Here is a 17,463-nt window from a genome sequence, read left to right on the forward strand (position 1 = left end):
TCATAGACACTTTTGTCTAATCAAAATACAAACTTTGACCCCCTTAAATAGAGTACTGATCTAATCCAGTGTGAGTCAAATGTTTACATGAAGAGAAAATAGAAGAAGTACCCCCAACCCAAACCCAAACAGTATTAACAGATGAGCCTCTGGCTTTTCGTGTGTTGTGTGTGCATGTGGCACACTATAAACCAGGCACACTCTCTGACCTTTGCAGTGTTTAAATTTGGTGATGTTTGTTACGTTGGGGAGTAAACAGCTCCTCCCGGCTTCGCTTTAACTCGAGGAAAATTACAGCATGATCGTGAAAATCCAGCAGCTGATGGCCTTGAGAGCAAATGTAAATGCTTCCATAAATAACGAGCCCCGTGCCTCTATAATGTGGCTTTACACTCTAACAACAGCAAACAACACGACTTCTCCTTCTTCTTAAACCTTCTCCTCTGGTCAACTCATCCCTGAATCCAACCTTTGCTTGACACTGGGTTGGTTCTTTCACAAACACAGAGTAGAGGCTACAGTATTTTTCGTGAATGGCCTTACCACGTGATCTCCGTCGTCTAATTCGGAAAGAGGGAAAGATGGAGTAAAGTCAGTGATTCACTAAAGAGTTTGGAAAAAACCCATGAGATAATGTGTTGTTCAGCTCTTGTTGACTTGATGAACCCCTTACGGTGTCAATCCTCCTGTTTTGGCTGTTGCTCGATGGCGGGGGTGGATAGCAGGCAAGAGATAACTGTAAATACAGCTGGCTGTGTGCTTGTTTCGCTCCCTAATGTGTATATGGTGCAACTGGTTTCAGCTTGACCTGCACCACCTAACCCTATAGAGTTACTTCTCAGCATACACTAAAATATTGTTATATAGTATTGTGTATTGTGTGAATTACAGTACATGAGGAGTGTATTGTTTAACTGCTAGAATCTTAGTGCATTAATGAGCATGACAGGGTTAAGTGTCACCTGTCACTGTGTGGTGAGTCGAGCGAGTCGAAGGATTCTCCATAGCGCACTGGTGGCCGGCGGGACTCGGTGAAGCCGCAGTGGGCGGCACGACGCGCTCGTGCCTCCATACACGCCGGACTGCTGCACTTACTGGTGTCAACGGAGGACGAGAGCACGCCTGAGGGACAGTCCGACAGCACACTGTCCGTCCGCTCCAGGCTCCATGTCTTCTCGTCATGTCTGACATACAGTAGAACAGTGACAGAAAGAAAGATGCAGATTGATGAACTTAAAATATGTTTTTTAGCCAGCAGATGCAAACATAAATGCCACAGTTTAGGAAATATGGCTGAAATAATAATAATAATAATAATAATAATAATAATAATAATAATAATAATAATAATAATAATAATAATAGTACCAACTTTTATAGGGTTTGTGTAAAAATGTGTTTCTAGGTACTTGATGGTGTGATCTATCCTGAAGTGACTGAACAGCCACAAATAATGTTTTCTGTAGCAGCCCATCAGCACTAAAGTGTTTTATTCCCCTTACACCATAACAACACTTCTTCTGATTCTTCTTCTACTTTTGGCTTTTCCCCTTAGCGGTAGCCAGAGCGAATCATCTGTTTCCACTTAACACTATCCTCGGCATCTACTTCTCTCGCACCAATTAAATTCACGTCCTCATTTAACACATCCATACATCTCCTGTTTGGCCTTCCTCTTGACCTCTTACCTGGCAGCTCCATCTTCAACATCCTTCTACCAGTATAACCATCTCCCTCCACTGTACATGTCCAAACCATCTCAATCTAGCCTCTCTGACCTTGTCCTCAAAATAGCCAACCTGAGCAGTCCCTCTGATGTGCTCGTTCCTAATCCTGTCCATCCTCGTCACTCCTAAAGAGAACCTCAACATCCTCAACAATCCTACCTCCATCTCTACCACATGTCTTTTCCTGAGATGTCTTTTACAGTCTCTAACCCATACACCATAGCTGGCCTCACTACTGTCTTGTACACCTTTTCCTTATAACTTACACTACAGCAGCTATAAACCACTGGTCCTGCACCAGACTCTCTTTTTTGGGCTCTTTTAAAGTTAATAAGACACGATATAGTCGTTGCTATAAAATGATCAATATTGTAAGAAGAATTATATATCTACATCAGTCTCCTAATTATTGAAAATGAACAGAAAATGTAAAAGTTTGGGATTTGTAATGTATCAGACTAAAACACATTAGCTGATTAGACAATAAATAAGAAAATAAGTGATTATATCAGGGATTTGAAAGTTCGCCTTTAAAGTATGAATAATTGTGCAGCCCTAGGAAAGACCATGAGACAGTCATGCAACAGCAGCAAACACTGAACTAATATGAGTGTGAGGAAGACTCCAGGCTAGAATTCCATGTCAGACCCTCAGAGGGGAAAAGAGAAAAGAATGCCGGGAAGGGGTAAAACAGACCTAATGCTCAAACAGACCTTCATTTGGCACATGAGTTCAGTTCATGGTGAACAGAGTGGCCAGTCTTGACATACTGATCGGATTATGTTGTACTTAACATGATTGTTACAATATGATTGGAACACGACAAAACAAATTTGTCAACACATAATCCATGAGGTTTGAAGAGAGATTTTTTTCTGGCTCATGTTACTGGCATGATTTGATGTTAATGTGCAAATCTGTGACTGGTTAGAATGCTTGTTATCTTAGAGTAATGTGAAGATAAATATTGATCATGTTTAAAAAACCACGGACACGGGTGTGATGACCGTACAGTACCTGTTTGTGGAGGAGTGGGCTCGGGTGGAGGAATTGTGGGATCTGGAAGAATGATGGCTGCCAGCAAACGAAGTCTCGGCTCCACTTCTCATCACTCTCTCAGTGGCTGGGACATTCTTTGAGATATACTGGAATAAATGCAAACTTTCAGACAATGCAATTCAGACACTTAGGTCTTGTACAGAGATCTAAAGTGATGATGGAGTGTGTTTTTAGGAAGACCTACATCCACCATCGGGATCTCCTCAGGGCCTGGGCCCGGGTGGTTGGGCCCGTTGGCTAGGCTGCGATTGGGGTGATCCAGACACATGTTCTGCCTCAGGTGATTGTGCATCTTCTTCCTCTGTTTCCTAGGGGGGAGGCTATAGTGAGGCAGCGTCACTCTTTCGGAACACTGACCCAGAGTCACATTCACCACATCACACACTCCAGAGTGCTGAACATACAGCAGTTACAGCACGGAGAACCAAATGAAGCTTATGGAGTAATTGTTCTGTAATATGCTCTTCTGCATACTTACTTGGTTTTGCAGTAGGCCACCACACACACAATGCCCACCACCAACAGAGCCACGCAGATGCCTGTGATTGTCAGGACTCTCTTCTGATAGAGCTCCTCTGCCTCTGTACCACGCCAGACACATCCACATACACAAACATACGAGCGTCAGTGTCTCATTTTCTGTACGTCATATCAACCTCCACACATCCGCCTAAACATTTTTCACTGCTGCTCTAGTAAATCATGCCTTGGGTAATATGGCAGGAATATCACACCACGATACTTAGTGCATAATACCTATCATGATTCTTGTAAAACATTACTAAATAAAACTAAAGTTAAAGAAGCATTTTAGAGGTTATCCTTTCCTCTACTCATCCTCACACCCTGTTTAAACCACGTAGGCCTCATAAGAATACCTGGCTAGGGGAAGAATGTATTTCCAGATTAGAAACAAATGTCAAAATAAGTTTGAAAAAACCTTCAATGGTAGAAACTCAAAGCGTCTGGCTCTATAAAAATACTGTTAATCAAACGTTAACTATAGCAATCTGATAATGATTATTATAGCTTGGTTATTATTGATCTCCGGTATATGGGCAATTGAAAATGACAAATAGCACAACTGAGAGAAAAGAAGGAAAAATAATTTACAGTATTAAACAGATTAGAATTTTAATGTCCAATCGGGAACTTTTTATTGGAGTAATGATCCAATTAGAGTTGATGCAAAATATGGTTCAGGTTTAAAACGCCTCAGTGAATTTCTCATATTATTATACATTAACATAAGTCTTATCTTAATATCAATATCATATTGCCCAGCCCTACCCGTGCACGTCTCCTGCTTTCCCACTACTACAGCAAGGCCCTAGTGTGCACCGAGTGTGTGTAGGTACAATGGGCATGGAGTATGAGTCAGGTTCTGCAGTGGAGTTGAGCTCCGCACTCTCATTATCCACATGAGGATAAGAGTTAATTACAGCTATGGGACATGTCTGAGCCTTCCTCTCTTCTCTTTAATGGACCAGCTCAGCACTGGAAAATGCTTGGGTGAGCCATACGTGCATCATTACTGAGGATGTGAGGATGGATCACAATGCGCTAAAAGGGAATCCCTGCAGACCCTGACGAAGCTGCCTCGTTGAGCCCATAGATGGTTCTGTCCACTGGAGGGCATTGCATTTCAAATTAATTCATAGCACAGCCTGCTTTATTCTGGAAGACCAGTGGAGATCTACCTAAATACAGATGACTATGCAACGCAAGCTGTGCTACCTGAGCTTACATAATGGACCATATGCAATCAGAGGTGCAGGTTGGGCCTCTCAGTGGTGAGGTTAATTACAGCTTTTTACTATGGCAGCAAATAAACAGTCAAATGCAATTCATTCATGGGGAATGAAACAAATTGTCCTTAAAGCATGCGGAATGATCAAATAAATAACAATACAACAACAAAGAAACCAAATGGAACAAGAGGAAAGAAACCAGTCTTTTATGTTTCCCTTGGAAGTGTGCCTTTCAATGGCCATATGGATTTCATCAGAAAAAGATTCTCTCAGCTAAGGAAAACTTTTAATAATTAATAATGATCTGATACAGCTGTGATGTGCTTTAAATTCTATTAAGCCATTCTTACCACATTAGATAGAAAATAGCATTAGTGTAATAGTAATTTTGTCAAATAACAGTTTTAATCCATCATTCAACATTGTAAGGAGTTAATCCAATCTGGCAACCTTGACAGCCGAGTGAAAACAACAGGTAGAACCTGTGAGGGTAATAATTTTTTTTCTAAACAAGGCCCCGTGATAGATAGAGCCAGGTATATGCCCTCTTTTTTCACTCAAACAGGAGATTATACACATCATTGAACAGGTCATTTCCAAGAGAAACAATCAGCTTTGGTAAAAGAAAGCAGGAAAATCTATAAAAGAACATCAAAACAACAACAGAACCAGTGCACAAATGGAGTCTGGCATGCTATTTACTACAGAGAAAGTACATTTAAATGCCTAAAAACAAAACCAGAAACAGCAAAACAAACAGAGACGGTGTCCAATTTTCAAACGAAGCACAAGATGAAGTATGAATCTCAGAGAGCAGAGGAAAAAAGGCACAAAGACAGGAAAACATGACTGTAGAGGCCAGAGAACGTTACTGAAGATAGAAAACCAAAGATACTGAAAAAGGACAAAGCGCATATATTGTCGGAAATCTGACAATTATGCCCAAAGAAAGAAGAACAGGCTATTATCTGCAGCACTCGTCCATTTTTATGAACAATCTTTATGAGAGCTGGGAAAATTTTCCATTACCCAACCACTCCTTCTCCTGTGTCCCCTGCCATGACCCAGCATCCAGTTCTACATCAAAACAGCAGAGGATGCAGGCAAAATTCAGCCGGCAGGATTTCATCTGGTGTTTGGTAAACAAGGCGGTCTTTTAAAAAAGGTTGACGTCTGATAGTATAATCACGGGTGGATTGGGGAAGCTTTGACGAATGTACGTGCGTGAGCAGGGATGACTAGCAGGTGAAACAGCTCGGGTCTGAACTAGCCAGGAGGATCGTAATTACACTCTTAGCACTGCTACACAAACAAATTCACTTAAAGATATCCTCTTGTTTACTAAGAGGTAAATAACAGGCTGTCGAGGTTTACGCAAATCTCTGTGTCACAGTAACCTCAGAGCAGGATGATCAGAAGGTCGCAGGTGGTCAACTTAAAACCGACACACATTTCTCCAAATAGAGGAGAAACAATCTTGAGGTTACTAGCTCTATAAAACAGCTAATATTCATGACATGTTTTTATTGAAAGGAATATAACATTTTTTTTAGCCAACTTTCTAAGGTTACCTTAAAGTGACAGTCATTTCTATTTGTTTTCCTGCACTGAGAAAAGAACGGAAACTTCTTGTTCGTTGCTATGAACACATTTATGTAGAACGTAGATACTGATACTAGGAATATACTGTAACTTGGTATATAAAGATGAATACAAAAGATGAATACAGGGCTCACTATTCAGACATCTGGTTGAGCCTAGATATTTGCCCAGGTCGGGGTTGTTGTGGTTTAAAAATTAGGTTTCTAGTTTGTTTATAGCATATTGTGGGAATAACTTTATATTAAAAGTTATCGGGAAACCGATAACTTTTAATAGGATTAAAAATGCAAATCATTTTTGAACCTGAGTGATATAAGTGAGGTTGAATCACTCTCTTCTACCTCTAGTTTTTTTCGTAGTGTTTTCCCGTATGTTTAGCTGGTTTGGTTTTAAATAATATACAGATAATGGCAATGTGCTGTAGGGAAAAGACAATTACTCAGTACCTACCCCAGTGATAATAAGCATATTAAATCTTAAACCTTTATATACTTGGACTGATTTCAGTAACAGAACCTTATAAAGGAGTTTGAAGGTTTAGAGTTTTCTGTTCTTTTCCCAGTACAAGGAAATGTACAAGAAATGATCACCTATATTATCCTATGTAAATAGTCAGTCAAATTAGTATCATTAAATAGATATGTTGGAAAATATCTTTAGACTGCTGATGTTGATCCAGCACTTAATGCATGCATGAACAAAGCTGTCTTCGGGTTTCGTTTCGAGCGCCATAAAATCCCACCTGAGTCCTCTTAAACGAGACACTACAATCCCCTTCAGGCTTTCCCCAACAGGACGAGGGCTGCAGATACTGATTCTCATGCTGACACCAGGAAAAAGGGGTTATATTACTACACAGCAAGTGCTGACAGACAGATCGATCTGTTAATCAACATGTTCAATTGCTTTCGAGTCTATCGAAAAAAGAAAGAGGCGGGGGTCCTGCGAACACAGCTGGATCTACACAGATCTATTTAAGAAAAGAATCGGGGAGAAAGAATCGGTCCATACCCATAAACTCAATCCCAAGAGACTCTGCCATGACAGGAAGGTGACAGGTAGAGGGGAAAAAACACAACAGAACAAAGTTTAAGAGACGGAACTTCCAACACATGTGCATTGCGTGAGTGGCGTGAGAAGGGTGAGTCAGGCAGTAAGAGAGGAACAATGTTGTAGCCGAGTTCGCTTGTAAGCACCAGAGTATTATGTCAACAGCGAGCTGTTAGAGCATGCTGGAGCATGCAGGCATGCCATACACTTCCCTATAGGCTAGAAGGCACTTCTAGATTAACAGGTAGGAAACACAGGGAATTGTCATAGTCTTATAGTCAGTTGCATACGTGGGTTTGCCAAATTACCCATTTGGTGGGATTAGACAATTTCTAAATGAAGTCTCGTTAGTTTATTATTATTTTTATTTATAAGGTGTATTATGTTATTGTAGGAGGAGCTATAAGATTTAATTAGTTATTTTATGTATGATTAAGGGTTAATGTCATATTAATGACAGAGAATTAAATTGGATCTTACCTTCTGGTGCACAATTACAGATAATACATACATTTATATACATGAACAATTTGGCTGATTTGTTGTTATTATTATTATTATTATTATTATTATTATTATTATTATTATTATTATTATTATTATTATTATTATTTTGGTGGCGTTAAGGGTTAATCGTTAATTGCATTGAATATTTACAACACTGTCATTGATTAATAAGAACATGCTGTTACAGTTATCCACATAACCACTTTCTAAGAAGTATTTGGGTTTCAGTTTGTTGTTTAGTGTTGAATGTTGTGCTTGATCAAAACAGCTATGATTTATGATATTTATAAATGTTTATCACAACTGGAAGAGCGCAATAAGCTCTGCTAAGATCAGGCTAGATTACAAAGTTGTATACAGCCACCTTATACCATACAGCCTAGTTTTTAACAAAGAATGTGAGTTGCGCAATGTTATCCCACATGGACTTCTGGATAAGTCTGTGCTATGTTTACAAATTCCATCACATGCACTATGATTATAAACTTGTTGCATCTGCACTGTTACGATTTATTTGATGTAGTCATATTTGAAAGTGTTTAACTTGTATACAAATATTATAACCAAAAAATGGTGATATCGGTTTCTGGTTAATATTGTTAAGCTTCTTCTTAAACTTAAACCAATCTAATTCTAATTTCCAACATACTAGAAGAAATCCAAATTATTCTCTGAATATCATTTCCAATATTACCAGTGTCCCAATGGTAGAAGACCTGTCAGCCAATCACAAACAAGCATTTTCTGTGGTCATAGTATAATCCAAATTCATTGCATGTGCATGTTGAATTAAAGTAAAGTATTGCAAAGTATTAGACAAGATTGTTATGTAAAATGAGTTCACATTTAAATGGTCCCACAATGATGTCACATGCTCCTATTTTGGGATCTGGGAAATTGATTGGACGATGATAGATGTGTCAGAAAAACATGCATCCATTTCTAAATGTCCCATCCCACTGGGCGTCTGGGGGAGGAGATAATCTGTCTTCTGTCTTAGGATGGATGACCGTAGGCTGCTGTAAATTTACACAGATTACACAACAACTGGACCAATGCCTGGACCAATACCATCCTAACTACATATTTCTGTACATTAGATTAGGCCAATTAATCTTCCAAGAGCAGTTTTGCTGTCTTGGTTTTTCTACTTGGCGAGCTGGAATAATGGATGATGTCAGTTATGCAGATGTTCTAGAGGAGGATGCTAATGCTCATGATCTTCAAATAGAATCCTCTGCATGGTCACTGACAGCAAATACAAGATGATCTTTTTTATCGACATGATTTTCATGAAGACATGAGGAACAAGCAAACTCCTTTCCCAATTCAAAAATCTCTACATGTTATACAGGGATGTACAATCAGTCTAACTGCATCATCAGCACCAGTGAGATTCACAACCCTAATGAAAGCCTGTACTGGAGATGTTTTTGATGCATGCCAACACTATAACATCGAAGATGCCTCTCACTGTTTCAATAGATCCAAGATCTTCCACTCCAGACCTCCCAAACTGCGCACAAAAAAGAAAGACCTGGCTTTGATGGCGCATGAACTAACAAAAACTAACGTGCAAAGACTTGATAGGTGACCTGAACAAAGGTAACCATTCTGCTGTTATAAATCCCACGTCAAGACATAACATGACACGTTAATAGGCCCCATGTCAAATTATACTATTCGCTGTATGCCGTTTCGAGTGCCTCCTTGAACGTCATTCCATAAATTATACCTCCTTTATTCTTTTATTTGGAGAGGAAATCTGTTTTTCAAGCATTCCGTAAGCTTCTCATCCTTGTGGGTTTGTTTACATCCATCCTGACGTGATTTATCTGCTGTCCTCTTGCAAATAAATATGTGTTAACACCAGGGTCATGTTGAAAGGTAAACAGTGCCAGCATAGCAACGCTGATGAGAGCACAAAGCCATGGTTCTGTGTGAACAGCAGCCTCGTGTAAAAGCCAATAGCCTACAGCCACAAACTGTCAAAGCCATGTGCTCCGCCTTCTTCTGGAACTAATTCCATAGTTGATGGACATGTAAGGAAGGGATAGTGTTGTGTATTGGGGTAAAAGCATGTTACCCCAGGAAATAGATGATATTTACCGTATCTGTAATTAGGGGGATGGTCTATGAGCTGGGGGGAGGTAAATGGGTGAAAGGGTTTCTGCTAGATTTTTCCCTGGAGGGAAGATTATATGAATGAAAGGAACTCCAGTGGTGTATTCCACACAGATGCTTTATACAGTGGAATGATATGACACATTGGTTATTTTAAAAAAAATCCACAATACCTGACTGTCCTTTAAAGATCAGTCTTTCGACTGAAGATGGCTGCATGCCAACAGGCTGCCGAATCAGATGCATTCGAAAATGCATCGCATGTGGACGTATCAATGCTGGCATATTTGCTTAACTTTATCAGACCATTTTGGTCCAGTATTCAAGTCTGAACAAGATGATGGTTGAACTGTAGGAAATGATTATACTTGGGTTCCAGTCATGCATATTTCACAAGTATTCTTATTCAAATTTGAGGATTATGACATTTGCACTGTGGGTGGCTGTCTGCGAAAACAAATCTAGTGTACACTGTTAATGAGCTATTGTTAATTCTGTCACAAAGTCTTCTTTACAGCTCAGTAAGGAATCTCTATCTACCGGTTTACTCAAGACTCACTTAAGGTTACTCACGTGACAAATTTCATCAATACACATTTAATGCAATACATTCCTGTATAACACTTCATTAAAAACTTTAGTTAAAGCTGTTTTCAATTGAAGATTTCGACTTATTTAGACCACAGGATTGCTGAATTCTCAAATCTGATTGGTCAGAAGGTCTAATAAGAGGACATATTGGACGGTTGTATTCAGAGACTTTATAAATATATTTTAAATATTTTAGTGTCGATGTGATGTTTTCTATGAGAAGACATTTATTTAGCCTTTATGGAAGGAGTCTCCACTGTAAACAAGTGAAAACAAAATAAACACATACATCAGTCTCTACCTTACTGCGCTTTCATACAGTACCACTTTCAGGAAACGTTTTGGAAATTAACCTGAATTACTTGTTTATTGTATTGTTATAGTGTTGGAAAGGTAAATAACATTACATAAGAACACTTTCTTTCATACGTGACTCATCTAAAGACACTTATTGTGAATTTTAATTAGATTTTCAGCTCCTTTCTTCATAGGTCAAAGCTGAAGCAAAATATTTATGTATTATACAGACACTGTATATATATATATATATATATATATATATATATATATATATATATATATATATATATATATATATATATATATATATTTGGCATGGAATGTATTATACATGTATTTATAGTTAGTTAGTATTTGTTATTTGTTTTAATGTGCATATGCAACACTGATTAGTAATCTATGACTTGGAACAAATGTATATGATTCTCTTTTAATGAAACACATGCAGTCATACTAAATACCATGCGTATATCTTATGCTGTTAACTAATGATATGATTTTTCGTTTTAAATGAAATCCATCAGTAAAAGGTAATGCATGGAGGGTCATTCGGTCACTGAATGGAACATAACTGATGCCTGCGTCTGTTAGAACAAGTTGTAGAGCATCCACCATTAGAGAATAACAAGGAGCTCACAACAAAGCAGCTCCAGCATGCAGCACTGACAGACAGACAGACAGACAGACAGACAGACAGAAGAAGAAATGGACATACGGTAGAAACTGGCCATAACGTAGGTTTGACAGCGATCGCCATTAAAGTCATTTGGACACCTGATGGAAGGAAACAAAACCACAGAAAGAAGGAAGGGGACAGAAAGGAATAAAATATAAAGAGAGGAGAAATGCAAAAGAAAGAGGGGCAAAAAAAGAAGGAGAGAAAAAGAGAAGAGAAGCAGAGAAAACATGAAATTAGAACAAGAACAGCACCATGGACCGCAAAGGCCAAAGCGTTCCACTGTCAGCACCTCTGGGACACAAGACAGGAGGGACACAGAAGTGGTGACAGCAGGACACCGGTCCTTTGTGTGAAGCTGCGCTTCTCAAGTCAACATACTTTCACTAGGTTTGGGCATGCGCAACCGCAGGGGCTCCGGCTGCAAGCACCGCGGCCCGAAGTATCCACTCGGACATCTGGGGGGAGGAGAGGGGGACAAGATGACATAATAACACATAGACATTATGCATTCTGGACTTCATCTCCTTGAACTCGCACACTGAATCAATATGTTTGATTCACTATACATGGTAATCAGGGCTTGAAATGAACACCAGTTATGTACTATATTGCTACTACTCTTCATATTGGAGGTGGTATATATCCTTGCTGCTCATAAAAATAGATGAACTGCTAGTCAGCCAATCAAGTGGCAGCAATGAAACACATAAACTCAGGCAGATACACAGATATAAGTCCTTCAGTTACTGTCTGCAACAAACATCAGAATAAAGTAAAATTTGTTCACGGAGACAGTGTGTGGGCAGAAACACCTGGTTGGTGAGAAAGGTCAGAGGAGAATGGCCAGAGTAGCTTGAGCTGACAGGAAGAGTACGGTAACTGAAACAGCCAATCTTTACAACCGTGGTAAGCAGAAAAGCATATCAGAAAGCACAACACTTCAGGCCATACACCAGCAGAAGAACACATTGGAAGATCCCTCCTGTCAGCCAAGAACAACCAACCAACAAGCATGCCATAGTCCAAATTAACAAGATCACATATTTTTTTCTCTATCTGTCAAATGTCTTGGAACAAAAACGTTAAAACCTGAGATTCAATGTATAATATACCACACTCTTGAATTCCAAAACCAACTGACCACACGAATAGTCGCTAGTGAGCAAAGTTATCCATTTCAAGCCCTTATCGTAATGTACAGAATTTAAAATTTGGAAATGTGCAGTGTGTCAACAATTATTTGCATGAGCTGGGAGCCAATGTGTGCTCATGTCAACCACAGAGCAGTGATTCTGTCATGATTTCCATTCATGCATTTGATTGGCCAATTATTCATATTGGTGTTGTTTTTGTAAACAAATTAACCCTCATCAGAGCATAATGAGCGTTACTCGTGTTTAGCTGATGTTTTCACAGTGCTTATTTTGCAAACTCAGTCGGCACTGATGAATACATCCTCAATGTGCAGGACAAAGAAAAATGGAAGTGTTTTATGTTTTCTTTAATCATGGCTTGATCTGCTGAGCCTTCTTCTCTCAACTCGCTCTGCATGGAGGATTCTGCAGATTCACTTACCGTGCAGCTTCAATTCCCAGGATGCTTTTATCAACTGCTCTATGTAGTGAGGTGAGACCCGGCACATGTAATGTACGTGCAAAGCCTTTAAAAGGCAAGTTATAGGCTGTGAAATTTCAGCTGTTCTAGAGCCATGTCACAATCTGGTATGCTAAGAGCTTGGGCTGTTAACTGTCTGGAATTCACAAGAGCAAAGGAAGGGCTCTTAGGTCTGATCTGAACATCACCTCTGGTTTCTACTGCAAGCCACCACACACACACACACACACACACACACACACACACACACACACACACACACACACACACACACACACACACACACACACACAAGGTAACAGGTACATGCTTGTGAAGGCCTGGGTTCACGGAGCAGCTGCAGCAGCAGCTCAGGAGTTCTTCTACTCCAAATCAGAACAAGATGTTCACGGTACACACTAATCCTGCCAATGTAATCCATACCGGTCAGTCTGCTTGCCCAGCAACTTATCAGGATCCAGGTCTTTAAACAGATGCCTGTCCACTTCATCAAAATCCTACATGACAGCAAATGTCATTCCTTCTTTTTTCTCTCATCACATACTAGCATTACTTCTCCATCTCACTTCATCCGTAACCTCTGACCAATGATTCGTCTAGCTTAATCCAGTATGCATGTGTGTCCCTGGAAAAAGAGCCAAATTTCCATCGCTCTATCCATCGGTGGAAAAAATGAGATATATCAGACGTCTCTCGGTAATGTATGGGCTTCATCCAAGAGCTAAAAGAGACAAGAGGAAACAAGGTCTGGCATAGTTTGCTGGCCGACTGTGGGTCACTTTAATGCTGTGGAGAGTGAGTTGGGACCAGCGTCCTGACCCAGAAACAAAGAGCAGTCCGTCCTAACTCGAAGAGCACTGCTACATCTGTGTCCTGTGTCTGACTTTCTTGCTCTAATTCAGTCATATCCTTTAATCATTCATCTAGCACACATGCTTAACTTTGGTTTTAGGACTAAAGTAGGCAATCCTCCAGTCATGGGGTTTTTCACCGTGGACCTTTTTAATTACCAAACGAGTTTAACCAGTTTGTGTCTCTATGATCTGCTATTTTAATCACATTTGCAAGCTAGTATCTATCATTATAGCTAGCTAACTCCTGCTATTGATAACACCAACAAGCAAACATGCATCATGTTTTTCTGTAGTGTTCGAACAGTTAACATTACCGCAAATAAGCAGAGATGTACTGTACAAGCCAGAGATCTGTGGTTTGAAGCTGACTCGACTCTCTTACATAAACCAGCGATAACAGCTGATACTGCCCACTTATGCTGATTCACAGAACTTTACCACGAAGGAAATCCAGCAGCAACCACAACATGATATAAATAAAACAAGGAAACAACGATTCACAAAATAAATAAATTTAATTATTCACTAACATCGTTCTACTTTCATTATTCATACTGAAGAAAAATGCAAATCTGACTTTTACTTCCAACACAATTTTCAGTCATTTAACATGAAGATATACACCATCAGTATTCCAGTCACAGCATTTAAAAAACATTACGTATGTCGACTGTGATCAGATTTTGTAATAATACATATCCCATGATATACTGGTCAATTCAATTGACTGTTTGCTTGGTAACTGACAGACGTTGTGCCTGCTACCGATTTATTACAGGAGACACAGAAAAAGTGCTCCATTCAGATCAGACAGGTTGTGTAATAGATCTCTGTGTGCCGGACCATAAATCTCCTTGCTTGCTGGCTTGTGTCCTCTCCTTATCTCCACGCCAGTGTGACAACACTGTCCATGTGTGGCAGGCTCAACATGCCACACCATGAAATACACCTCTGCACCTTCACAGCCGGCAAATAATTATGGCCAGGATCATCCGTTACCCCCTGCTTCCCTCTGCGGATGTGTGTGTGTGTGTACTTTATATTTCAAAGTGAAAGAGCCAAGGCATAAATATGAGGCAGGCTGTCTGCTGGACTTGTTCAGCCGGTGAGTAATACCCACACAAACCCGGCCTATATTGAACAAGATGGCTTTTGGGCAACAATTCCCTGCAGGCCTTGACTGCATTATCTGACTTTTCTGGACCCGTAACTCCCCCGTGAGTGAATTAGCTGCAGCAATTGAGTTATTGCTCCCTCCAATTTGTACACAGCGTATTGAATGGCTGTTGCAGCCGTGTCCTCGATGCTTGCTTGCTGAGCAGTATTCTAGCAGCCACATGCACACACATACACAGATATATAGATACACACACACACACACACACACACACACACACACACACACACACACACACACACACACACACACACACACACACACACACACACACACACACAAAGGCTGTAGCAGGAACACTCAGGAAACCCAGCTCGGTCTTCAATGAGCTCTCCATCATCCTCACAAGGAAAAGTCAACACACTATGTCTGCCACATTTTTTTATTTTATTTTAATACTTTAATTTTATACATATGTCACAGACAAAGCAAGCAGATGTCGTAGCTATGCACTAGATATTTTAAACCTGGGATGGTGAAACAGCTCTGTTTTTTTAAACAAAGAATTCACATAGAAGCAATTTTATTCCTGTAAATATTTTAATATTTATAACAATTCAGATACTACTTAAATAGCACTTGGTTATATAGTGAAAGTCACACTGACGTAGGCTTGTGTTTAAGTAGTGCTTCTAAACTATAGTTTAGTTTTTGTACCATTACTGTTGCTGTACTTCAGCACTGTATTGCAATCACTGTATTTATTCTGTAGCTCCGTGTATGCTATAAATTCACAGCATTTATATACATGTATGTTTAGCCGTACACTCCTGCACAAACAAGACCCTGTGTACAGCTACTCGATACCCTTAGTCAGAAGTAGACTGTTTTAATAATAAGGGCCAAAATGTTATTTCGGCCCATAACAAGTCAACCTCAGATATCCAAAAAGCATCTGTGTGAAAGCATGTTTTTATCAGTGAAAATGAAATGTAAGCAACAACCCTATTTACCTTCTGAGAGGCCTCAGCCTCTTGTAAATATTTGCACCAGCTCTAAACCAGTGTGACATGGCATGTTGGAAAGGTCTGATACATTTCCCTCCAACACACTAAACGTGTAGTGTGAGAGGCCCATCTTCGCTTTTCCATACACATCACAGAGAGAGAGAGTGAGAGCGAGAGCGAGAGAGAGCGAGAGAGAGAGAGAGATAATCCCACTCCTCAACATCTACACCAATGAGTCAACCTGTTGGCTCTCAAGCAAGCCTGAGAGCAAGAGGGGATCCAGAAGTACTGCTGAAGACCCGCAATGGAGAGAAAGGGAGGGAGGGATGACAAAGGTGGCTTAGGAAAAACAGGACACGATATATTTGATGGATACCATTTGGCTTGTGCTGAAGAGGTTGTGTAATCAAAATAAAGCAATGGATTTAATGAGTACCACTTAATCATGTGATACTCCAACATTAAAGGCGTCTATCTAAAAAGTGGAACATGTGTAGGTGTATGTTTGTGTAGAACATCAAATGATAAAATGATCATCAAAAAATAGCATTCGTTTACAGTCAAAGATGAGAAGGTCTGAAGTGAACAAAATACAGAGTGATGTGAAGAATGAATGCTGTGGTTCACTCATAGCTATACACAAACATATCATAAATTAACAGTGGGAAAGTAGAAAGGAGAGCAACTTACTTGCAGGAGAGCTGGTTTATACCATGGATGAAGTAGCACTCGCCGTTGTTCACGCAGTATCCCTTCTCTGTCTCATTGCATCTTCTTTCGTGGCCTGAGCCCGGAGGTAACGCTGTGGTTACTGAGGGAAGACAAACAATTATCGCGTTAGCATCACGACACGGCTACAATTGCACTGGCACGTCTCAGCAAAACGCTCTGACACACACGTCTCTGATGAGAAAGTCATCATTTTCTAGGGAAAAAAAAGAAGCGGGTTTTGACACAGTGGGCTATCCCAGTGAGATAACATTCATTAGATCATGCGGGTCGTGTTAGCTGTGCATAATGGCCATCTTATCCTGTGGAGCAGCCTATCTAAACAGTGTAATAAAAACAGCCATTCACTTCACAACAATGACCTCTTAGTCGCCGTCACAAATCTCCTCTCCATCTCAACAGCCATGATGGCGTCTCAAGATGTTCAATGTGAAAAGATAAACATTTCCGTTAGAGAGAGAGTACAGGAACACTCCATGTGCCTCTGTTGATTTATTCGGTAGTATTCGGGAATGGCTTAACGTCTTGCTGGATTCGAGCAGCTCTTCACGCTGGACTATAAGATGTATACTCAGTTCTGTCTGCTTAAAATGAAGGTTAACATTACACACAGTACTCACTATGGAGCTTCTCTATATATACACTTCTACCTGGAACCCTCTCTGATGGGAATCCCTTTGTTTTACAATTAGTCTTTACAAGTCACACTGAGGTGCCAGGCATTTTTATTTGACATGAAGTGGTTCTTCTAA

At 40.0% G+C, this 17,463-nt stretch overlaps 1 protein-coding gene across 6 annotated transcripts in view; it reads right to left on the reverse strand.

Annotated features, from left to right (window-relative positions):
* The window catches only part of nrg2a (neuregulin 2a), an 80,963-nt gene that overhangs the window by 3,371 nt on the left and 60,129 nt on the right, over positions 1 to 17,463 (reverse strand). For 3 of the 6 annotated variants that reach the window (XM_027156256.2, XM_027156308.2, XM_027156297.2), the window contains exons 4-10: positions 16,673 to 16,793; positions 11,427 to 11,485; positions 7,151 to 7,174; positions 3,265 to 3,367; positions 2,971 to 3,106; positions 2,745 to 2,872; positions 963 to 1,184 (exon numbers count right to left, since the gene is read on the reverse strand). In XM_027156256.2, coding sequence (XP_027012057.1) covers positions 963 to 1,184; positions 2,745 to 2,872; positions 2,971 to 3,106; positions 3,265 to 3,367; positions 7,151 to 7,174; positions 11,427 to 11,485; positions 16,673 to 16,793 — 793 coding nt within the window. Of the gene's footprint in view, positions 1 to 962; positions 1,185 to 2,744; positions 2,873 to 2,970; positions 3,107 to 3,264; positions 3,368 to 7,150; positions 7,175 to 11,426; positions 11,486 to 11,768; positions 11,846 to 16,672; positions 16,794 to 17,463 lie in introns of all 6 variants that reach the window. The other 3 variants (XM_027156275.2, XM_027156264.2, XM_027156286.2) reach the window with 3 other exon arrangements.

This window comes from Tachysurus fulvidraco, chromosome 21, assembly GCF_022655615.1.
Source record: "Tachysurus fulvidraco isolate hzauxx_2018 chromosome 21, HZAU_PFXX_2.0, whole genome shotgun sequence".
Classification (NCBI taxonomy): Eukaryota; Metazoa; Chordata; class Actinopteri; order Siluriformes; family Bagridae; genus Tachysurus; species Tachysurus fulvidraco.